Raw genomic sequence first — 25,273 nt, forward strand, 5'->3', positions numbered from 1 at the left:
ATCCCAGGTCTTCCTCTTAATCCTCTGTGGGGAGATTATAGAATTTTCTCTAAAGTGCTCTCTGATTCTTTTTTGTGGAAGATAACTTAGCCATTGCTCTGATGAGCATCTAAGAAATGGAATGGTATGGGGCGCCTGGCTGGCTCAGTCAGTACAGCATACGACTCTTGATCTTGGGGTTGCAAGTTCAAGCCCCATGTTGGGTATAGAAATTATTTAAAAATAGAATCTTAAAAAAATAAATAACAGAATGGTAGGCCAAGTATTCTCATGATTGTGTGTGTGACATATAAAGATCATTATACCATACAAGGAAGCATGGGTGGCCTTGTGCCTTTTTATAGGGGAGAGGGGCAGAGAGAGCATGCAAGAGAGAGAGAGAATCTTCAGCAGGCTCCACATGCACAGTGCAGAGCCAGACACAGGACTTGATCCCAGGACCCTGAGATCATGACCTGAGCTGAAATCAAGTCAGGCACTTAACTCACTGAGCCACCCAGGCGCCCCTGTGCTTATTTTTTGTAAAATGGGGTTTGCATACCTTTTATCCTCTTTCCCTACCTCCACTTTGGGATTTTTCAACAAATACTTATGTAAAGCCTGCCATGTACAGGCCAGTTGTTTTTATGTCACATTGTAAGAATGGGGACCACCGCCACAGTCATGCAAATTAACATGCCCTACCTTAAATCTCTTAACAGTCTTTTGTTTTTTAAGATTTTATTTTTTTATAAAAATAGAGAACATGAGCGTGCACAAGCAGGGGGAGTGGCAGGCAGAGGGAGAAGGAGAAGCAGGCTCCCCGCAGAGCAGGGAGCCTGACATGGGGCTAGATCCCAGGACCCTGGGATCATGACCTGAGCTGAAGGCAGATGCTTGATCGACTGAGCCACCCAGGCGCCCCTCTTACCATTCCTTCGGTTTCCCACCCCCGACCCCTTGATAAGATGTTCTGCCACAATATTTGCTCTAAGCAAATGCTTCTGGCTTTGCATCCTGAGACTTCGATGGTTGCATACCCATAACCTGGCCTCTCATCCTTCCCAGCCCACCCTGAATGTTGCTCTGGAGATTCGCCTTATCTCTCGTCCTACTTGGAGCCTTCTGCGGGTCCTACTTGGAGCCTTCTGCGGCTCCTGCCTAGTGACCCTGGGGATAAAGTCCAGTCCCTCTTGGTAGCATGGCCCCACCTCTTTAGCTTTCATCAAATTCAGAGGGGTCTAGGACCCCCAAAAAGGTTAAGAAACATTGTCTTGTGATAGGTTATATTTCTCTCATCAGTTTTGATACTGTTCTGTTTTATTGAGCTTTGTATGTGTGTATCTTATTTTCATAGTGAGACTTTATACTCCAGTTGGGAGACTTCTGTTTTTATTTCTTTGATAGCCCCTCAAAAGTCTAGCTTGGTATTGGATAAGTATTGGGTATTATTGAACAGAAAGAAGTTGTGTACGTATATGTTACTGACAAATTTATGTATAGGGAAATTTTGACAAGCAGGTAAAAAAGCCTAGCAAACTTTTTTTTTCTTTTAAAGACTTTATTTATTTATTTATTTGAGGGAGAGAACAAGCAGAAGGGAAAGGCAGAGGAAGAGGGAGAGGGAGAAGCAGGCTCCCCAATGAGCAGGGAGCCCGACGTGGGACTTGATCCCAGGATCCCGGGATCACAACCTGAGCTGAAGGCAGACGCTTAACCAACTAAGCCACCCAGGTGCCCTCCTAGCAAAATTTTTAAATTGCAGTCCTGAAATGTGTGGATTTTTTGCTTGGAAGTATGGTGTGAGCTCAGTTTTACACACATTAAACATGGTGAAGCCCAGAATGGTGCCTTACCAAATAAAGTTCAGTTAACCAGGTGCTAATTAGCTACTCCTGTGTAAGTATCAGAAAAAACTAAATGAACCACTCCATAATTTTATAATTCCTGATTTCTGCTAGCTGTTATTATTCTCTGCTTTTAGTCAGTTTTTGAGTGAAAATAAAAGTTTATGTCTTAGTAAAAATGAATTCAAAGTGGCAGTTCCCTTTTAAAGCTATACAGTTTGTGGACTTCAACTCTTCAATATTTAGCTAAATAAAGGTTAACAGAGTACTTAACCACCCAATGCCAGATTACCACAGTGTTGATCAAGCTTTACTTACCCTTCATACAAAAGAAAGGGTTTTAAATACTCTCTGAGCTGAATCTAGCTGAATTGGGGATCAAAAAGATTCTTGAGAACAGTTAGGTGTCCCCACATGTGCAGTGGTGGTCCATAAGCAGAACTTGACCCACAGACACTTGGCTAGACCAAAGGCGTAAACAGAACATGTATTCTCCAGCTCATCTCAGTTCTTAACACTCCCTATTTTAAGCCAGACATTAAAGAAAATTTGTAAAGCCATCCTGCTGTTCTCACTAATTTTCTTTTGTTATTTGAAAACTAGTTATGTCATTAGATGTGTTATTTATCTCAACACATGATGATTTGTTGTAGTTAGTTTTAAATGAATTAAATGTTTTTAAATTTCTAGGTTTTGATTTCTGATTTGGCAAATATCAATAGCTATAACCAACATAGACAAAAGCTCTTTGAAGTCTGCAGTAATTTTTAAGAGAGTGTAAAGGGGTCTTGAGACCAGAAAAACTTGAGAACTGCTGTTCAAATGGAATGAATGCTTATTGTAATTAGTCACTAATGGTACAGTTATTCTGATATTTATATGTATGTTCCAACTCCCGCTTGGAATATTTTTTGACTGCCTAATAGATATTAGTCAATCTAAAGTTCTTGATTTTTTTTTTAACTTTTTTTTTTTTTTTTTTAAGTAGGCTCCATGCCCAGCCTGGGGCCCAACACCGGGCTTGAACTCACAACCCTGAGATAAGACCTAAGCTGAGATCAAGAGTTGGACACTTAACCAACTGAGCCACCCGGGCGCCCCTTAAACTGTTTCTGAATCCTGTTTTATAACTTGAATCAAATTGAATGACGCTGTGATGTTAGTGCTGCCAGAGCCATACACTGCTCTGTGCTGCCCTGTGACTGTTCCACATGCTAACCTGAAATAAGGGGAACTGATTCTTAATTTCTTCGGTTCAGTTGTATACATGGGCTTTAACTGGATGTCTAATCCAATAGAAATGTCTGTTGGAAGTATAGGATTAAATAATAGGATACTTTTCTCTATTTCACGAGTAAAAATCAAACATCAGAAAAATATAACTCGAATTCACTATTTGAAACTAATACATTGAGCTTGTGATCTTTGGATTAGAATTTCCTAATCAGATCTGATTGTTAATGAAGAGGTAATATTTCCAGCCACAAAGTTTTGCTAAAGTTTCCAAGAGAGATAGTTGTACCAGAAATAGTTAATCCAGCCTGATTTAAATACCTGACACAAGAAGGCGCATTTTTCATCTTTCCAAAAAGAGCAACTTGAAATAGAGGTCACACACATAGCTTCCATTCAGTAATGAAGGGCTTAGCTGTGGCAGCCACTGTACTTTGCCTTTGTGCATTTGTCTTGTGAACAAGTTTTAATAATAAAAGACATGGACCACTTACTTAAAATTAGTCACTTAGGGAAAACCATTGAGATTCCTACTCATGTGAGTAAGGCCCTGAGAAGGTAAGGGAACTTGGTGGGTATTTGGGGGAAGAGTGTCCCAGGCAGAGGGAACAGCAAATGTGAAAGCCCAGACATAGGACCTTGTCTAGAATATAGTTGGCATAGTTCCTAAGTGTTGTGTTTTGTTTTGCAAATAATGAGATCCTGGTAAAATAAATCAGAAAATACAGAAAAGGTAGGGGATGGAGATTATAGAGTACACCTATCATGATGAAAAAAATAAAATGATTAAAAAAAGAAAATACAGGAAAGGGATTGGAATCACTCATATTCCTTGCACCTAGAGATAACTGCCGTTACATCTAGGTCTCTAACCTTTTCAACTTTGTTAAGCTTCTTAAAATGTCACCTAGCATCTGTGTTAGTTTCCCAGGGCTGCTGTTAACAGTACCACACACTGGGTGGCTTACACAACAGGAGTTTATTTGCTCACAGCTCTGGAGGCTAGAAGTCCAAGCTCAAGGTGTCAATAGGTTTATTTCTTCTGAGGCCTCTCCCCTTGGCTTGCAGAGGGCTGCCTTCCCCCGTGTCCTCACACAGTCTTTCTCCATGCACTCATGCATCCCTGTTGTTTCTTTGTGTGTCTAAATTTCCTCTTGTAAGGACACCAGTCAAATTGGGTTAGGGCTCATCCTAATGGACTCATTTCATTTTTCATTTATATATGTGTGTGTGTATTGTTTGTTTGCTTTTTTAGAGAGCATGTGCACGGGGCGGGGGGGGGGGGGGGCAGAGGGAGAAAGAATCCCAAGCAAGCTCCCTGCCTAGCGAGGAGCCTGACATAGACCTTGATCCCACGACTCCAAGATCATGACCCAAGCCAAAATCAAGAGTCAGACGTTCAACCAACTGGGCCACTCAGGAGCCGCTTTTATTTATATTTTTTAAGAGATTGTGTGTGTGTGTGTGTGTGTGTGTGTGTGTTTAAGTAACCTCCACCTCCAACATGGAGCTCGAAATCACAACCCCAAGATCAGGAGTCACATGCTCTACCTTCTGAGCCAGCCAGGTGCCCCGATGGACTCATTTTAACTTAATCACCTCTTTAAAGGCCTGATTTTCAAATACTGTCACATTCTGAGGCGCTAGCAGTTAGGGCTTCAATATATGAATTTGCAGGGACACAGTTCAGCCTATTACACCACCTGTGGTATTTCTCAGTCTTCCTCTCCGTGTGATTCTGGGTTCCTTTGGTATTCATTTTCATTAGTGCAGGCTTATACATTAAACAGTAGTAGTAGCAGTAGTTCTACACAGTGATCCCCCTCCCTGCTCCGCTGCCCAGGCAAATGAGTTAGGATTACTAAAGATTCAGATTTAACTCTCTCTGGACAAAAGACATTGTATTGTCTGGCAGTTTGCTTATAACGTCACAAACATCCTTTAGTTTTATGTTCGCTAGAGAACACAATCCAGTATAGCTGAATAATCCAGTTGACTATTTGGATTAAAAATGCCAGTGTTTTACCAATGAGCTATTCAAGTATGCTTTCCGGTTTATGCTATTTCCTTCAAAGTACTGTCTGTGTCATTTACTATTACCTTCAGTCAACCGACTCTTGCTTACATTTATGCTAGAAGGAAATTTTTTACCATCATTGTACATGGGAAGTTAGTATAATATTACTTGCCTTAAATTATCTTTAAAAATGAATCCAGAACTGTCGAGTGAATTGCTCACTTCCTGCCCCTAAAATCCTCTAATGTGCCTCTAAGCTGTACCCTTCTACTTGCTCAGACAAAAGCCTGGAAGCCAGAGTAGTTGACTGCTCTTCTTCCATGCTTCTCAGGCTGTCTCGCAGCAAATCTTACCAGTATATACCTCCCAAATATCTAGAATTTCTGGAACTATTTCTCACCACCTTCACTGGTCCAGGCCAGTATTTTCTTTTGCCAGGATGATTACAGTAGGCCGTAGCTCCCTTCGCTATATTATGTACACAGCAGTCAGAGGGATCCTGTTTTAAAAAGCAAGTCAGATCCCATCACTCCTCTGTTCAGAACTCCAGTAGCTTCTCAGGTCAGTAACAGTTGAGTCCTTAACCATCCACTGCTCTTCTGTTTCATTGACCCACTTCTAGCTGAATTGGGATCTTGGTGTTCTTCGACATTCCAGGCAAGGTCTTACCTGAGGGTCTTAGCACTTGCTGTTTCTTTGTTGGAAGATTGTCCCCTCAGCTGTGCATAGCTCCTTCACGTCAGGTCTTTACTCATGACTGCCTGGTCGCAATAATGCTTTCCTTGAACACCCCATTTAAAATTGTAGCTCCTCCCCCTACTACTCCCTGCTCCAGAACTCCACCAGGTGTCATCCTATATAATTTGTATTTTTGTATTGTGACTATATGTTTCCCACTAGAATGTAAGCTCCATGAGGGCAGGCATTTTTGTTCTGTTCACTACTTATTCCCCATTGCCTAGAAAAGTGCCTGACCTACAGCAGATGCTCAGGTATTTACTCCAGTTGAAAGAATAGTAGCAGGAGTCCCACTTTGGGAAACACTGAGATATACTGGGAACACCTCCTGGTCTGGAGTCCCTCCAGTGGGTTTTTCTCCACAGCTTCGTGGTAAGTGTTGCTCACCTCAGGGAGTCTGGCCAGCTGGAGGCTCAGCATTGAAGGCAAAAGAGAGCTTATAGTCTGTCTGAACTTGAGTTTTTTTCCCAGAGGTAGTAGTTCACATATCAGGGAGGGAGGTGGAGGAGGGGAGAGGCAGTCAGGATTGTTTGGGAGAGCATCCCTGGGAGAGTTGCTTGGTGCCCAAGCACAGGAAGAAAATTGCTCTCCCTGCCCTCCCACAGCCTCGTCCCCCACCTGGCCCCAATACTTCGGTTCTGTTCTGGAAACACCCAGAAATGGCTCAAGCCTCAGTCTGAACTCAGGTATAGTAGCTTGAACCTATGAGATGTGTTTGTGTGATTTCTTCCATGAGCTACTTGCCAGGCTTTGGGATTTTTGGAAACAGAGAACCAACTGCCCTCTTTTGGCTTTTTCAAAAGAGAGAAACTATGGCTTGAATAATTGAAAATTTTTTCCTTGGCCCCTCCAGTTGACTCTTAGCTGATCAAGAGGCCGCTGTTTTTATTTCATGCGGCCGTGGCGGCTGGCTGTCCCTCCTGAGGTAGTCTGAGCATCATTCCAACAAATGCACACGCCCTTAGCCTCAGAAATGCGTAATGAGAATGAAGCAAAAGCAGTAGCCGCTTCTCTCCCGAGGCACGCACTACTCTTGATACTGATATTGGTGGTTTTCGTCTGTTGTGGACCCAAATTGGTCAACATTTTGACACGTAAACTCTTGATGAAGTTTATCAAAGCTATGGGGCCGGGGTGGGAGGGAGGGTGGTCTTTCTATGCTTGGTTTAGTGGTCACTTCACCTGAAACAAAACCACGTGGCCCTTCCTTGTGGGCGCACTGGTCGGTACCAGAAGTTCTGTAAGCAAGTTTGAGGGACGACAACTTTCAGCCTTTTTTTGCATGTTAGCATCTTTATTTCCACGTAGTAATAACAAGCAGCTAGATCTAGGCTTACAGGTTCCCCTGGAGTTGCTAGTATCTTGAATTTCTTTCCATTTATTTTAGGAGTAAAAGTCCCTCGCAATTTTCGACTGTTGGAAGAACTGGAAGAAGGCCAGAAAGGAGTAGGAGATGGCACAGTTAGCTGGGGTCTAGAAGATGACGAAGACATGACACTTACAAGATGGACAGGGATGATAATTGGGCCTCCAAGAGTAAGCGTCGAGCTACGGCTATAAATGTCAATGTCTTAAATTCACTGTGCCTCCTTTTAAGAAATATTAGCCTTATCACGGAAAAAACTCACCAATGGTATATTTTCTGAAATGTGGCTATTCTTTTTTGACCAGTTTCAGTTTATATATTTGAACCTCCTCTGATGCTGTTTAATCCCTCTACATGGTAAGCAAAAACCTGTTTAGACTCATAGTGTGAATTTACATGGCAATGTAGACAGGGAGGTGTGAGGTCATTGCACCCTCACATGTATTTTAGAAAAAATTCTTGGGCTTATCAAATAACAAGTTTCCAGATAACAGCCAGCATTCTGAAGACAGCGTCCAAACGAACTTTGGAAAGCCTTCATGGTTGTGGTTTTCATTCACGCGTTCCTGGGTCTGCCACACACCCATATCCTAATTCATCGGGCTGTTCAGCAAAGGCTTATTGCCTGCCTGGTTGGCCCTGGTCTCTTCCAGACACTATGAGACCCAGAGGCCTTTGCATAGAAAGCAGTGACAACGGAGATGAGAAAATTGACCTCTCTTTTAGAGCTTCATGATTTGTGAGAGTTCCCAGGCTTTGTAGTGCCAGCTAACTTTTTGGTGTACATAGTAAAACCCCCAAGAAATGTCATTGAATTCTCACAAGAACTTGTTGTTAGGAGCTGCTATTGTGTCGTCACGTCCCATTTTACAGGTGAGGAAACAGACTCAGAGAAGTAAAGTTACTTGCCCAAAGTCACGTAGCTGATAGTTCCTGAAGGGGCTCTGACTCCAGACCCTGTGCTCTTAACCCTGTGCTGCATTATCTCCTTTCTGTTTAGATTTTGAGTTTTCATTTGTTCCCATTATAGAATTATCCAGAGTGTTAAGTAGTAATGTGAGGTAGGAGTAAGGAAGTAGATTCACATAATGTTTCAGACAATGGCAGATTCTGCCTGAACGTAGCAGGACCTTTCCTGTGTGTGCTTGTGTGCAAAGATGATGGCGGCCGTGCATTCTGTTCACTGCATGCGCAGGCTCTGCACCAGCCCTGTGGGAAGTAGAGAGGCACGTGAGATATGGCCCTGGCTGAAACAAGGGAGAAAGTCATACTCATTAAGTGTTAGGAAAATCTGTTCATCTTGGACCGTCGTCAACACTCATGGTGAATGACTGGCTTTGCCATTTAACGTTACTTCTTGAGTCATCTTTGACCCTATGGTTTTGGTTTTTGGGTTTTAAAAAAAAGTTCAATTTACAGTTTCTACTCATTTCTTTATCTTTTTTAAAAAATCTCTGAAAACCAGGATTTCTGGATCTATTAAATACTGGGGAAAACTTGATCTAGAAAGTTTGTTTCTTCATGGAGATTATTTCTTGCTGTCTCAGAAAGCCCACTGTATGGTGATGTCTTCCTTCACTGCATTTCTTCTCTGCCTAAGAATGGTTTAGGTTTCTTGAGGATGAGAACCATTCTTCCCTCCTCCTAACGCACCAGAGCACCTGGAAATGACTCAGCATGAGGTAGTTGTTCAATAGACTTGTTCATTAGCCGACATTTTCAGGTTCTAACAAATTAAGAAGGAACCAGTGTACAACATTGCGAATACACTAAAGACCACTGAATTATACACTTAAACAAATGAACAAACAAAATGAACCACCAAATTCCATTGAAAATAATTCTGTTCTACCTACAACACCTTGGATTACCCTGGGTTTCATTTTAACTCTTTCCACAGGGAGCTCCCTTCTAGTGAGTGGCTGCAGTATGCAAGGTGCTTTCCAAACATTTCCATATATATATATAATACATATATACACACATATATATGTATATAGGAGCTTTTCTGAGATGTAATCCGCATATCGTAGAATTCACTTACTGTAGAATATACTTGCAAAGTGTACCGTTCAGTGGTTTTTATTATATTCGGAACTGTGCAGCTGTCACTAATTTCAGAACATTTTCATTACCCCCGAGAAAAACCTCCTTCCCTGTTGGCATTTGCTCCCAATCTGTCCCCCACCCCCTCTCTCACCTCTGACAACCACTCATTTACTCTGTCCCTATGAATTTGTTCTGGACATTTTGTGTAAATGGAATCACACAACATGTGGTCTTCTGTGGTAGCTTTTCCTTTTACTTTTAAGGTTCATACACGTTCTAGCACTTACCAGTAGTTCGTTCCTTTTTGTGGCTGAATAATAGTCCATTGTGTAGATAGACCATATATATATATATATATATTTTTTTTTTTTTTAAGATTTTATTTATTTATTTGACAGAGAGAGACAGCCAGCGAGAGAGGGAACACAAGCAGGGGAGTGGGAGAGGAAGAAGCAGGCTCCTAGCAGAGGAGCCTGATGTGGGACTCGATCCCAGAACACCAGGATCACGCCCTGAGCCAAAGGCAGACGCTTAACGACTGCGCCACCCAGGCGCCCCAGACCATATATTTTTTATCCATTAAGTACCTGATAGACATTTGGATTTTTTTTCCATTTTTTGCCTGTTATGAATAATGCTCTGTGAGTATTTGTGTACAGGTTTTTGTGTGGACATATGTTTTCATTTCTCTTAGGTGTATACCTAGGAGTGGAACCGTCTGGATCATATGGTAACTTTATGTTTAACATTTTATATAGCTGTCAGACTGTTTTCCCAAGCGGCTGCACCAGTTTACTTTTCCACCAGCAATACATGAGGGTTTTTCAGCTGCTCCACACCCTGACCAGTGCTTGTCACTGACTGGTTGTTTTACCCCTAGAGTTATGCTTGCCCTGCCTCCCCAAGGTTAAAAGCAAAGTTGTAAAAGGAACTGTTTGCTTCGAGGTGCTTTCTGTGGCCAGTCTGCTTTATGACTAGCATACAAGACACATGCTGGGCCTCTGGAATATCAACGTAATTATTGAAGTAACGCATCTGCCCATTGTATTTTTGTGACTGTATAACAAAAGAAAATCCTCCATCAAAAGTGATGCAGCAATTCTAGGAATTTAGTCAGCTTTTTTTAATGTGTTGCCCAAAGGCCTGTTATGTACAGCTACTGAATGCAGTGTTTTCAGTAGTAGTAAATACTGGAAAACACTTCAGTGTCTTTCAGTAGACCATAGTATGTGCTGTTAAGCTGTTGAAAAGAAAGACAGAGATTAATGTGTGCTGAAATGGAACGATCTCCATGATATTTAAGTGAGAAAAGGTACAAAACAGGACAGGATATGCTGCCACTGGGGTGGAGAGGAGTGGGGGGAAGAGGAAGAGGTCATATATATATTTGGGCTTCTTTGTGTTTACAGTACTTTTGGGGGGAACATGAAAGAAGTTGGTGACAGTGGTTGCCTCCTTCAAAAGGGATTTAGCTGGCTGGGACCAGGGTGGAAAGGAGACTTATTTTTTACCATATACCTTATTTTTTACCATATACCTTTTGTACTGCTTTAATTATATGTGTGTTAGCTATTTGAATTTTTTTTTTTAAAGAAAGCAAATTCTCCAAACCTGAAAGCAGAGTTTCTCATCCAAGTGCCCTTTGCGAAATTCTGATAAACGTCCAGCTGTCCACCACATTAGATGTGGATTATTTCTACTCTGACCGCAGAGGCGCTAAGAATAGCCAGGTTGCAGAGCAGTTTCTCAGCTTCAGCGCTGTTGACATCTTGAGCTGGATCATTCTTTGTTGTGGGGCTGTCCTGTGCATCGTAGGGTTAGCAGCCTCCCTGGTCTCTGCTCACCAGATGTCAGCAGCACCTCCCTGCGCCAGTTGTGACAGCCATTAATGTCTCCAGATGTTGCCTAATTCCCACTGCCCCTTGAGGGGCGTGGGCAGAAATTGCCTTGGTTGAGAAACACTGTTTGTGTCTCTGGGGTTGTCCAAGATAATGTTTTTAGGTGCGGGTTAGAGCCTGGGTGTGTGTTTATACACGTACTTATCTAAAAATACTGTGTGCATGCTTAAGAACAAAACATAATTACAGGAATGTGTGAGGTGAAAGGAAAGTGATCCTTCCCCCATTTCATTATACTCCCCACAAAATGAGTGTGTTTCTACTGGCTTTTGCTTCGGGTACACAAACATAAGTACATATCCTTTTTAATAAAAATTGAGGCCTCGCTATACACAGTGTTTTGCAACTTCATTTTTTTCACCTAACAGATGGAGAATGTCTTTCCTTATCAGTGCATATTAATCTCTTTTTAAAAGGCTTTATGTGGCATGTCTGATACCTGAATATATCCTCATCAAAATTCTCAGACAATACAGAGTATGTAAAGTAAGAAGTTCACTTTGTTCCCTTTAACTCTTTGTGTTAGTCAGGAAAAGAGAAACCATGCTAGGTATTTCAGCAGAGAGAATTTAATATAGGAAGTTGATGAAATTAGTGTTGGACTGAGAAAGCAGAGAAGGCACACTGTGGGACCACAGAGATAACACTGCAGGAAACAATAACTTAACTCTGGGGCTGGGAGGACATGGGGAGCACAGCTGTCAGAACCATCAAAACTGGGAGGAGCAGTCCTAGGAGGCAGTGATAATGTTGGGGTCACTGAAACGCTGGAAACCACAGCAGCTCTCAGGGGCGTGTGCAGGCTGACATGACAGGAACAGAAAGCGAATGGAAAGGAATAAGTGCTTCCTTTCTCCTTTGTATTTTATATTAGGATTGTGTGGTTAACTGGACAATTTAGTCTTTAGGTTCTAGAATATTCTAAGTGGCACTAGCATTGACTTGGAGAAATGAGTAATTAATGTTTCCTGAAGACGGTCGGGTGGCTCACTCAGCAGGATACCCTGACCAGAAGAGGGAGAGGCTTGGTACAGAGGAAATTGTGTCTTGCTGTCTGGAGGGGTGTTTGCAGGTGCCCACTGAAGCTCCAGGTCCAACTTCTCAGCTCTGCTTTTGGATCCTGGGGCCGGGACTCTGCAAACTACGTTTTTCTTTACCAATTGGTGCCCTATTAGGTTCCTCCAGTCAGAGACACGGGCGAGCGCCTGAGAGGCAAGCAGAAGGGACTTGCTCCTGTTTGCCTGTCCTTTCTGCGCCCCTCTGGTAATGGCCCTTCATCCAGGCATCAGCAGTGGGTGCCCGCCTCCAGCTCTTGGGGGCACTTCCAGAGCCGGCCTGCGGCGCCTCCTCCTCAGAGGTCTGAGTTCAACCCTAGAGACCTCTGGCCCTGAACCTCTGGGTCTGAAAAACCGTGGCTTATTCCCTAGGTTCCCCCAGCCTCAAAGGGTCCCACCTGTTTTCTGCAGGTTACCTCTGTGTTAGCTCAGGTTCCTTTTTTGTGTTTTCAGTGCAGTGACACCTGTTTAGCCAATTCCTGATGTTAAATTCTCTGTTAAAATGCCTAGTGCTGTGTCTTGTTTCCTGGCTTATTCCTAACTGCCATGTCCCCACTCCCCAGATGAACTGTGAGCAGCATCCGGTCCCTCTCCTTCCACACCTCTTCCTGTGCATTTTCCTCCCTGTGTTCATCTAGAGCCATTTAGACTTTCTCACCCCTCATTCTCACACAGTACGTGCCCACCTTGGACATCACACATAAGTTGCGCAAGATTTCACTTGAGTAGCAGTCGTCTGGCTGACCTGAGTCACCTTTTTATATACTCAGAGTTTGTGATTTTCTCGTTTTTGCAACCAGTACCTTTTCCTTTTCTCATATCTCCTACATTTTAAAGATACATTTATTTCACAATACTTTTAGACTTACAGAAAAGGTGGAAAGGTAGTATGGAAAGTTGGGTGTGTACCCCTGCCCCAGTTTCCCCTGTTGTTAGCATCTTCTATTGGGATAGTACATTTGTCACCACCAGTGGCTCTGTATTGATACATTACTATTGACTAAAGTCCATATCTCATTCAGGTGTTCTTAGTTTTTTTACCTTGTGTCTATTTTCTGTTCCAGAATCCTATCCAAGGTACTACATTATATTTTGTTGTCATATCCTGGGCTCCTTGTGGCTGTGACAATTTCAGATTTTTCTTGGTTTTGTTGCCCTTGACAGTTTTGAGATATACTGGTCAGGTATTTTGTAGAATGTCATAGAATTTATCTGATGGTTTTCATCATGATTCAGCTGGGATTCTCTCATATATATATATATTCTCTCATATAAATATATATATTCTCTCATATATATATATATATATCCATCCCAGGAAAAGTTTGTCATCTTCAGGCTCTGGGCCTGTAGTGTCTAGTGGATGAAACAACATGTGTGCCCGTTCACATAGTCTCGGTTAGAGGGGGTGTCTGTCTGCTTTTATAGGTTGTACATATTCTGCAACTGGCTGGCTCTACCAAGATCCATGCCTTGGCAGTCTTTCCATGTGTGTGTCTGGGCCTCAGCCGTTGAAAAGGCTACAAAGTATCCAATTTTATGAATATGCCATATTTGTTCAGTCAGTCGCTCGCAGGTGGACATTTCGATTGTTTATAGTTATTTTTGCTATTGCAGACAACGCTTCACTTTTTTTTTTTTTTAAATGCTTCACATTTTTGTGCCTGAGTACAAGTCTGCCTGTAGGAAGTTCCTAGAAATAGTCTTGCTGGTTTAAGCATGCCTGTTTCACATTTTGATAGGCGCTGCCGAATTGCCCCATGAAGCTCAAGCCACGTCAACAAAGTGGAAAGTGTTTCATGATCAAATAGTGACTCTTGAACAGTGTTCCTCATACACAGAATGTTCTAGCAGTTCTTCTCCAGGCATAATTCCTTTCTTCAGTGAAACCTTTTTAGCAGGTTTCTGGAACACTAGTAAACAAAGAAAAAGAAAAACCCTGTTTTCTACAAAAGTCTTGCTTTGTACTTTTTAATGATCCTTCAGGTGTTTTTATGTTGACTTGACTTGAGGCATTTTTTACTGTGTTCCAGTGAAGTTGCCAGTTGAACATCAGTGGTCAGAAATTTAGTATTTCTTGTTTGCTTTCTGAGAAGTTAGTCATAGAACGCACATTTTTAAATCAGACTTCATAGTGTCAGGAATAATATGATTTAATGTATGTAATAATCAGAATCCTGGTACCAAGCTGCTCACCTTAACCATTTTGATGCTGTTGTTAATAGATAATTTTTTCGAGACTGATAAGCCACAAAACATACTGGCTGGCAGGTGAATACATTGGTGCATCAAAACCTCCATATCGAATATCGAAATACTGAATATTTTTTAAAAGTCTTACTGATTTTGATATTTACCACAAGCCCATGCCCCCAGGGACTGTTTTATATAATATGTCTGAAAACATTGAGATGAACGCAAGACAGACGTCCAGAGATGAACTTGGGATCCGTGCAGTCAACAGATACTGCTGAGTGCATAGCTGCTGAGGGAGGCTGGGCGAGGTGCTGAGGATAGACCTTTTATCATATTTTTCATAAATCCCTGTTTGCTTCCTTCTTGTGTTGACTGAGTGAATTTTTGTCTTCTGAGGGAGCACCTTAGCTGCAACGAGCTATTCATTCTATAAACTTGTAAAGAGCAATATTCAAGTCAAACATCTGAGTACCGGTTCTGTTGAGGCCCCGTCCTCATTGTTCTTAGTTTATCAGGAGAGGTCTGACAGGAGACTTCAGATGGGGAGTCAGGAGGACTTCTGAGAGGAAGGTGCCCTTGAGCCAAAGAGCAGCAGGATGGACACAGAGCGGCAACTGGTTTTGGGGCCCCAAGGTAGAGAGACGTTGGGGCTAGATGGAGAGGAAGAAGAATAAAAAGAGAGGAAGGCAGGGGTGCTCAGGGTCTGATCCAAGAACGCAGGCTTCCTTCTCGGGTCACTAGCCACAATTGGAGGGGTTAAATTCTTGGTTTTGAAAGATCAGTCAGGCTGCCGTGTGGAGAACAGATTGTAGGGGGAGCAAGAGAGAGCAGAGACCTGGGGTGATTGAGACCAGGGGCACAGTAGAGGGAAGTGGGTGGGTGTGAGATCGCTCTTGGAGGTAGAAGCTGAAACTTTCTTTTGATTAGAAGGTAGAGGGTGAGAGAAAAGGGAATTGTGGCTGGCTGCTAGGTTTTGCTTTAACTGCTAGATGGTACTGCCATTTATAAGGGAAGAAGAGAGGAAGGGCAGGTTGAGGGTGGGTGGAAATCCAGAACTGAGTTTAGGTTTGTCACAGTTTGGAGTCTCTGTTAAGTGGATGTGAAAGGTTTCTGTGGGTATATTATGAATGCCTTCTGAATTTTAAAATACGTTCCAGTTTTTTTCTTAGGGGTAGACCAGCGTGTTTAGACAGTAACGTTTTCATGGGTTTAAATCACATCTTCTGTAATTTATTCCCCCCGAACACAGCTAGATGTCGCTGTTTACACAGGAGCCTTTACTTGTGCAGGAGACACTGAGGAAGGAGACGCTGAGGAAGGCGAGAGTACTGGTGCCTGAGAGGGGGACCCATTGGAGGGTGGGTGTCCTCTGCCTTCAAGGGGGCCAATCTAATAGGGACACGTCACCTTTCAGGGTGATCTTTAGACATGTAAATAATAACATCGCCACTTCATATAGGACAGAAGGCTATGGACTAAGCTGTCCTGTAGGATGACTGAACTCGGTGACATTTGAGCAGGTGATGTGTGAATTGGGTCCTAATGGATGTGTGGTAGTTCAGGCGGGAGCAGGGCGCTCTAGGCAGATGGAACAGCCTGCTACCGACAGCGCATTTTGCTGTTCATCAGGTGGAAGTTACAGTGAAAAGTTCATTGCCACGGGGGGTTAGACTTTCCAGTGTCTTTCTACAGAGCCACAGTTGGCATTTGAAGAAGGACAGTCTTTTCCTCTGCAGGCCTGGCATCCTTGGCTCCTCACCTCACCCACTACATGCCTATAATCTCTCAGGCCAACGTAAAGCGTGCAGGGAGAGATGGTGCGGCACAGAACCCCAAAGTGATGAGGAAGTGGGACAGCGGCTCTCGTGTGTGCACCCACACCCCCTAACTCGTGTTTCATTGTGAAGCTCTTCTAAAGAGCTGCCTGTTCTGTGCTCTGCACACAGTGCTGGTTGATGCACTGGCTGCTGACCCTGGCGTGAGTAAACGTTTAGTGTGGCTTCCCAGAGTGAAGAATGCCTCTTACCATTGTGCAGAGCACAGGACGGGTCTGCAAAGTGGAGAAATCAACATAAAAACAAGTCCATCTGATTGAACTGAAATAACACTAACTTGAAACTTCAGTGATCCTGTTTTAAATTTTCTTCGTATTCCCCCGAGACAAGAGGTCATAGACACTAAGGTGGGGCCTCGTCCCTGCAGACCTAACAGATAACAAGTAGACTCTACAAAGGAAGCAGACGCCCAAGTTCTGCAGGCAGGAGTAAATGGGGTTTCACGAGATCTGCCTTTTTGAATTCATGGTTTGTAATTGCCTGATGTCTCTGTACCTTTTTTTTCCAGACAATTTATGAAAACCGAATATACAGCCTTAAAATAGAATGTGGACCTAAATACCCAGAAGCACCCCCCTTTGTAAGATTTGTAACAAAAATTAATATGAATGGAGTTAATAGTTCTAATGGAGTGGTAAGTTGTTTTTCCTGCCCATACTTGTTCCTTTGGGTTGAGAAATGCTTTGTACTTAAACATCAGGGGCACTGTGGCCCTCAGTCCGTATATTTCTTGGTTGTTTGATGCTGAAATCTGCAGTACGAACATACGCAGATTCGGGGTGAGGGCCTGTTCCCCAGCTATATTTAAATCATCGTCCGTGTGACATTCACTCTGGGCCACCACCGTGCTGCTCGCTTGAGAGAGGAGCTCGTTCTGTCTTCACGATACACCCTCCTGAGGCAGAGATGAGGAGCCTGAGGCCCAGAGGCGCAAAGGCCTGTCCAGGCTCATACTTGTACTTCCTGAGCTTTATTTATGGGACATGCTGTTTTTCCCCTTTAATGGCCTTGCTTTTTAAGTTTATTTTTACTCCCATAAATAGAAAACCAGTCTCACTTGTCATCAGAAGGCAGTAATGGCAACAGTAAATACCACAAAATCAAAGTGATGTTAATAAATTCTTCCTCCATAGGTTTCTTGCCAAAGGCTTTGAGCCTTTGAGATTGGCTCTCTTGTTCAAAGGGGATATCAGCAAGCGTCGAGGGGGTTTACACGTTAGCATCGTGTGAGCTAAGCCTTTGTTTTGAGGTATTCAGAAGACGTGAAGGAAAGGCAAAAAGAGATGAGCCTTGTTGCTGTGTGTTCAGGGTTTCATGTTGCATCTGAGTTCCACCGACAGTCCTGAACCCAGAACTCTACCTACACTTTGGGAGATTTCTTTTGGGAATTGCTGCACTACCTCGAGAGAGTGTGGCTTGGAGAAGGGTCCTGTCACAAGAGTGTTAATCTGGGCCTTGCCTTTGCTCCTTACTGCGCTGTGCGTCGTTAGCACCCACCACCTGGGTGTGGAGTCGGGAAAGGACCAGCCCTGAGCAGTGGCAGCCAGTCCAGGAGAGCAGGTCACTGTTCTAGAGCCAGCTGGACTCTTGCCAAGTGTCAGGGCCATTTCTCTAAGGGTGGCTTTACTTATCCCTAGTTTCCTTCTCCCAAACAGTGAGGGTTTGGGACGCAAACAGGGAAACACAGACTGACCGGAGGGAGGGAATCACGCAGGTAATTCTGCATGTCAGATACCACTGTGTGATGTGATGGGCGTGTTCAGCTTGAAAAATGCATTTTACTCCTATCTGCCGCTTTGCTCCAGCATATAGCGATTCATTTGTTTGAGAGCCTGACAGTTTTTTGTTTTCCTTTTCGTAGGTGGACCCAAGAGCCATATCAGTGCTAGCAAAATGGCAGAATTCATATAGCATCAAAGTTGTCCTGCAAGAGCTCCGGCGCCTAATGATGTCTAAAGAAAACATGAAGCTTCCTCAGCCGCCCGAAGGACAGTGTTACAGCAATTAATCAAAAAGAGAAACCACAGGCCCTCCCCCTCCCCCCCATTCGATTTAAGCAGTCATTTTCCACAGTAGTACATTTTCTAGATACGTCTTGTAGACCTCAAAGTACTGGAAAGGAAGCTCGCATTCAAAGGCAATTTATCTTAAGATACTGTAAACGATACTAATTTTTTGTCCATTTGAAATATATAAGTTGTGCTATAACAAATCATCCTGTCAAGTGTAACCACTGTCCACATAGTTGAACTTCTGGGATCAAGAAAGTATATTTAAATTGATTCCCATCATAACCGGTGGGGCACATCTAACTCAACTGTGAAAAGACACATCACACAGTCACCTTGCTGCTGATTACATGGCCTGGGGTCTCTGCCTTCTCCCCTCCTCCTCCTCCTGCCTCCCTCCCTCCCTCCCTGCAACAGCCCTCCAGCTTGGGGTGGCTTGCCAGAGTAGGCGTGAAGGTTTCAGGTCGCAGCCTGTGGGACTACTGCTGGGTGTGCGGGGGTGCTCCAGCTGCACCCCTGGTTTCTTTTTTTAAGTCTTAAATGAAGCCCTCCCCCCTCCAAGCCATCATCCTTTCTCCACTTCCCATGACCACCCTTGGCCGAAGCATAGATTGTAACCCCTTCTGCTCCCCTCTGAAATTGGCCTTTGGTGAGGAATTCAGGGCTTTCCCCATATCTTCTCCCCCACCTTTATCGAGGGGTGCTGCTTTTCCCTTCCTCCTCCTCAAGACCCTTTTTGCACCATCACCACCCAACACTTTCCACGACACTTCCTTGCTTTGGCCAGAAGCCATCAGGTAAGGTTGGAAAGAGTCTCTGACTTCCCTCGTTTAGTTTTGGAACCACATTTACTCACTCTCCACCAGCCTGGGAATGAATATTGGGTCCTCAGCCCTGCCACCCTCTGCTGTCATCGTCAGCTGATGCAGTTTTTTAGCTCAGGTTTTGATAAAGTGAAAAGAACAGTCACCAGGGGTACTCAGACCTGCCAGCTCTCAAAGTGCTTGGTGGTTAAACTTGGAGAAAGGCCACAGAAGACACTTGTAAGCACACACGATCCTCTGAATGAATTGTTTTCTTTTCCTGTAATTGCTTTTGCTTTTAAAAATTGAAGTTTTAAACAGGGTTCTCATATGGTCATCTTACAATCCATTTGGGTCTAGTTTGGAATCTGACAACTGGAACAAAAAAGAACCTTGAATTCGGTGCGTACTTTGGTTTTGGTGCTGCTGCTTCTCACGGTCCTCAGCAGGGATTCAGAAAGAACTCGGTGTGCACAGCAGATCCCCGAAATTGGCGGGCTTGACTTCCTGGCAAATTGCTGCATTTTTCCACTTTTCTGTTCAGGACCACTAAATGCTGAGATGTGGATGCATACCGAAATAAAAGCGATTCATTGTATTCTAAAGGTTTTTTTTTTTTTTTTTTTAATTTAGTGTTTGTATAAAACCACCTTTTGAAGCAGCAACTATCAAGTCTGAAAAGCAATCGATGTTTCCATTAATCTTTTTCTGGGGGATACCTTAGTTCTAAGGATTTAACATCCTGTAAGTAAAGTTGAACATAACAGTATTCCATAAGCAGCCTTTTTATTGTCAGACCATTGCCTGATTTTAATATAATAAAAAAAAAGTGTGCGTTAATATTTAAGAAGCTGTGCCCTTCTTCCTCTTGGCATATGATTGAGGAACAGAATTTGATATCTTAGATGCTTTGGGATTCAAATTGATGTCCTAAATCAGGGGTCGGCAAACCTCCTTCCACCAAGGGCCTAAGTCAGTAAATACTTGGGCTTTGTGGGCCAATAGGCAAAATTGAAGATACTGTGTAAATATTTATATAGTGAGAGAAAACGGATTTCCACAAAATTGTTTATTGATGGAATTCAAAATCTAGTGATTGAATATCGTTCTTTTCTAATGAGAAGGTCTACTAATGAGAAGAATTCTGTTTTTAGAGGATAACATTTTGCTTGCTGGAATTTAAAGTTAGTGTTCCTGATTTATCAAATCCATTGTAAATGTTCATCTGTAAAAGTCATTCTTCATTAGGGGCTGTATACAAACAGGCAGTGGGTCCGATGTGGCCCGTGGACCACAGTTTGCCAACCCCTGTGTGACAAGATTATGGTGAAAAGGTGGGGGGGGGGTTGGTATTTAAGTAGCTTTGTGGGACTCTAGCTATTAAGTCCCCTCTAGTACCTACTTACCAGCTGGATTTAGTAGTCTGTTAGGAAGGGGAAAATGGGACTTCCACATGGATTTCTGGTGTTTGAGATAAGAGTTTTGCCTGACAATCGACAGTTTGACTACTGCCTACTGTGTATGGGGTGGAAACGTGTCTGTGGCTGTTTGTATCCAGGACTTGAACTTCCTGCTGTGGTCCCAACCACCAGCAGACATGACCTTGGTGTCCTGTGGCAGGAGCCAGTCCATTCCTTTGTGGCTGTTGGGGCCAGCTCAGATGTCAGAACCTGGTGCCTGGGTAGAGTCAGATTGTTCCCACCAGGCCACCCTCCAGAAAGCACTGTCCGAATTTCTGCCAGATGGGCCCCTAGGAGGCCTCCAGAGTGAATTACTGCCTTTTTCAGCTGTGGGTTCTTCGCCCTTAGTCCTTAGCTCCCCCGAGGGAGGGAAAGGACAGGGGAGGTTCTAAAATTATTTCAAAATGCTGCTGGAAAACCCCAAGGCAAATTCAAGGCTAAGTCTAGAGGTGGCAGCTCTAATGTGCTGCGTGACCTCCAGAGAGAACAGCCATCAAAATGCTGGAGTGTGCACCCTTCACCTTCTCAGTGCGCCACACAGCCTGACCTCAGGGCTTTCAGAAACGCAGCTGGAGCCGTCTTGTGATCACGGGGTCTGATCTGTGGTTATGTCCCATGGTCCTGTGATTTGCTCCACATTGTTGCGAATGGGTTTACAGGTGGTCTGCAATTCGGGCCTAAGTTTAGGGCAGAGAAGAAGCGCGTGTCTAGGGGGCTGAGCGCACTGCTTCACCAGGTGGCCTCGGCTCACATGCCTCCAGTCCCCAGTACCTGCCAGGTCTTTGCTCTTGAGAGAAGATACTTGGGTTCTTTTTCACTGTGTAGACCTGCAGGGTGTGGGGGTGCACGGAGCTCTCCAGGGTGATCAGAGTGGGAGAGGAAGCACCCCCTCTGATACACCAACAGCGAACTGTGGTGGGTCTCTACTACCCCGTGACCTTGGACCTCCATCTTCGGATGAGGGCAGGGCTCTTGAGCTTGTCTCTGCCCTGCTGGGAAAGTTCGTGGAGCCTTCTGGGTGGGGGCAGCACGGGGGCACTGGTGCGGCGAGTAGTGATGGTGTGGAGTAAATGGCACAGACTCCACGTGCTGCTGCTCTGTCCGCCCTGGCTGGCAGGGCTCCCTGCTTGGCCTCTTGTTCTTCTGTGCTCCCTCCCTGCCTTCAGGGAGCTAGCGGACACAACCACGTTCCCCTTCCTTGCTTGTGCCTGCTCCGTATTACTCTGTCATCAGAGTCCCTTGGGGCATAGCATCAGGGATTTCCCCTTCCTTACTCAGCAGCGGAGGAAATTCTAAGGAAGGGCCGCTTGTGAGAGCCGGTCTCCAGCCTGCGACTCATCCTCTGCCGGGCTGGGGGCTGTACAGACTACATCGGTCTGCGCTGTGCGCGCAATACCTGGACGCACCTTAAAGGCTTTCTTGGGATGACATGAGGTTACCTGCTTTTGCTTTTAGTCCAAGCCGCCTCACGTTGCTTGGAGGTGACCTTGGAGGAGGGGAGGTCTTAGTGCTCCGAGCCAGCCTCAGTGCTGCTGTGAGACGTCTCACCGTGGACAAGAAGGCACAGGCCACGAATGGAGTTCCGGTGTGTGCCTGATGCCGTGCGGGTGGGTGGGGACCGGTACGTGTGCTGGGGAGGTGGGCTCAGTGAATGCCAGCTGCCAGACAAACTGTGAATGCAGATTTTTATGTGAAATCTCCCAACACGAGTGTGTCAACTGACCAACTTTTCATTCTGTGTGTAGCACAAAGTCCCAATATAGCTGGCGAGCCATGGGAGAGCTCTGCATACCTTAGGCTCTGTCACCAAATGCACCTTGGCTCTCCCAAGATGGTGACCATGGTGGCCTTTGACCCCTGGGACAGACCACGGGTCCTCGGAGCAGGGCCAGCTCCACCTGTGGCACGGGTGGAAGGTTCTAAGAAACCAGAGTTGCTGCAGGACCCACAGGAAACAGACCCAGGTTTCACTGCAGCAGATGATGCAGTCCACCGAGCTGTACCATTATTCTATGTACCGCCAAGAAAACATGCTGTCATCACAAGTGTGAGACCCTACCGATTGGGGCGCCTGGGCGGCTCAGTCGGTGAAGCGTCTGCCTTCAGATCAAGTCCTGAATCGGGTTCCCTGCTCAGCGGGGAGCCTGCTTCTCCCTCTTGCCTCTGCCGTTCCCCTGCTTGTGCATGTGCGTGCGCGTGCTCTCGCTGTCAAATAAAATCTTTAAAAAAAGAAGAAAAAAAGGCCCCTACTGATGATAAGGAATGTCCCAACCCAGAAATGTTCAGATGTGAAAGTGTCCAGTTGGTGAGAAGCAGACTGTATTGTCAGTTGTGATAAGGACAGAGGAGGTGGCCACGCTGGTAGCAAAGGACGGACAGCACATCACATCCCTGCAAAGGACGTTCATCTGCGAACCTGAGCTGGAGACTCCCATTTCTGTCTTGACGAAAGAGAGAGCACATGGACCTAGAAAGTAACCTCAAACAGTAGAAAGGGAATAGGATGGAAGGTGAGGTTCTCTCCCGCTTCTGACCCCATCCTCTCCGGACCAGCCCCAGGCTGTGGGCCCTCTGAGAGGCGGTACGCACGTGCAGACCCGTCCTCCTGTGTCCTCTCCCTGTCTCTCCTTCCCACCATTGTGTTTAGCGTAACTGGGAAGGTGGCCTCCACTTTGTTCTTCCCCTGGATGGTTTCCTCCCAAACAGGGCCTCTCGGGGTCCCCACGGGGCAGCACCAAGGGAACAGCCATGTGGTTCTGAACAGCTGCCGAGCACCCAGTACACAGCGTGCCCCCACCCAGGTGACCCGGCCCTCATGGACACGGAGGTGGTCTCTGATGTTTTGCAGCACTTTTGTGTGTGCACACGCGTGTGCAGACACACATCTGTGGAGTCAGGGCCTGGGAGTGGGCTTCTCCATCCAAGGACATGGACACTTGCTGTCATTTCAAGCTGACTGCCAAAGATGTATCAACTCACCCCTCTTCCATCAACAATGAGGGACAGCTCCCCCCCCCCCCCCCGCTCTGATCGTACCGTGAGGCCCCTGGCTGCTACATGACATGGGCCAGTTCTCACCTGCTGCCCAGGCCTGAGCTGAGTGGCCATCCCCTAGTTTCCTGGGCATGTTCTCATGTGTGAGGCTGTGTCTTCTCAAGGTGAAAAGTCCCGTTTTTTCCTCTCGACCATGTCCTCTTTGTTCCTTTTTCCTACCGATCCGTGAGAGTGCCTTACATAAAGGAGTTCTCACTGTCTGAGACGGTCTTCTGAAGCATCAACAGATGGGTCTGGTGTACTTGGCAGGTTGGCTGGCGGGCAGCCCCCTTCACCAGCCATCAAGGGCGCTGCAGTACGAGTTGCTCAACTTCCCTTGTGATCAGCTGAGGATGTTTTCAGTCCCTGCTCAAGGCCTGTCCACCTCAGAGTCCCATAAACGAATAGGGATGAGGACAGGCATGTGGCCAGCAGCGTGGCCTCCTGACCCCACCCAGAGCTTGCTGCGTGAGGGGTGTGTGTTCTGATGTGTCCTGCCCCCTGGCGTCGCTAGGAAAAGCACCGATCTCATGCCAGTGAGTGGGCGCACTAAGAAACTTCCTTCCAGAAGCCAGTTCTCACATCCACCACTACTTTCCCAGCGCGAGCCACCGCCAGCTCCCTGGGCTCTCAGCCGTGCCCCGCCTCCACACAGAAACTCAGCCTAGAGTGCTCTTCACTCTCTTCTCCGTGTGGCCGACTTCCCAGCACCAGGACGGCGGCTCACGGGCGTCCTTGAGAGAGAGGCCTTCCCAGCCCCCATCCTTCTCTGCCCACATTTTGCGTTTTTTCTTGGCAATTACTAGTATCTAACAATCTGATGTATTGATTGAGTTATTCCTCTTTCCCTCACTGGAGGGGATCTCCCGCAGGCGAGTGCCTCCTCTGGTGCGTTCCCTGCTGTGCCCGCAATGCCGAGAAGCAATGCCAAAGTTAGAACGCATTAAATGAACAGGTGAATGACTCCCCAGAGCTGGGCCTGGGCCTTCCTCTCCCGGCCACGGACAGAGAGAAGGTGGGTGGCATGGGGTCTCGATGGCCTGTGACGCCTCCACCTGCTTCTGCCATGAACTCAGTAAATGACATTTGGGCAGCAGGGTGGGTGGGTGAGTGGGTGGAGGGATCAGCTGCGTTTGGCCGTTCCAAGTGAAGCTTGTAAATGGTGGGTAGATGGAAGGACAAGCAGACGAGTGCGTGAGTAGAGGTGAGATCTTCACGTGATCTTCGTCACCGGACCCCAGTGCAGGGCACCGGGGCCAGGAGTCAGGTGGGCCAACCCCAGCTCATCCATCTACCCCCATGTGGCCCCGAGCTGGCTCCTTAACCTCTCTGTATCCACTCCACAGGGGTGCACTAAGGATTACCAGAGGCTTTACGTGTAGTGGGATTCTCACAGTCCTCAGCACACAGCTAACCCTCAGGAAACATTAGTTAGCTCCTGAACAGAACAGAAAAGAGAAATTTCCCAGGGCTCCGGGCCCTTGGTGCCCAGTTCGGGCTCAGAGCTGCAACCCGCTGTGGGCCAGCAGAGGGCGCCCGCGCGCTGCAGACCGCTGCACCGGCTCTGCGGGCCACACCTCTGTTCCCAGCCCAGCCCCAGGGACAGATGTGGCAGGGAGGAACCACTTCCGAGTTGGGCTCTCAGGCGTCTGCATGTGTGCATTTGGCAAAAAGGGCCCTGCAGGGAACCCGGACAGGGCGTGCAACCTCCTCCCCCATACCTGGAGGAGCTCTACCCCAGACGCCTCAAGGGCC

The 25,273-nt window shown here is 45.7% G+C and overlaps 1 protein-coding gene across 5 annotated transcripts in view; it reads left to right on the top strand.

Annotated features, from left to right (window-relative positions):
* Window positions 1-19,872, top strand: part of UBE2V1 (ubiquitin conjugating enzyme E2 V1) — a 29,797-nt gene extending 9,925 nt beyond the window's left edge. For 2 of the 5 annotated variants that reach the window (XM_026503716.4, XM_057312475.1), the window contains exons 2-4: window positions 7,202-7,350; window positions 16,722-16,847; window positions 18,075-19,872. In XM_026503716.4, the coding sequence (XP_026359501.1) occupies window positions 7,202-7,350; window positions 16,722-16,847; window positions 18,075-18,221 (422 nt within the window). In that variant the 3' untranslated portion in view covers window positions 18,222-19,872. Of the gene's footprint in view, window positions 1-6,323; window positions 6,501-7,201; window positions 7,351-7,485; window positions 7,538-16,721; window positions 16,848-18,074 lie in introns of those variants that run through there. The other 3 variants (XM_026503719.4, XM_026503718.4, XM_026503717.4) reach the window with 3 other exon arrangements.
* The last annotated feature ends 5,401 nt before the right edge of the window (window positions 19,873-25,273 follow it).

This window comes from Ursus arctos, unplaced genomic scaffold (assembly GCF_023065955.2).
Source record: "Ursus arctos isolate Adak ecotype North America unplaced genomic scaffold, UrsArc2.0 scaffold_16, whole genome shotgun sequence".
NCBI lineage: Eukaryota > Metazoa > Chordata > Mammalia > Carnivora > Ursidae > Ursus > Ursus arctos.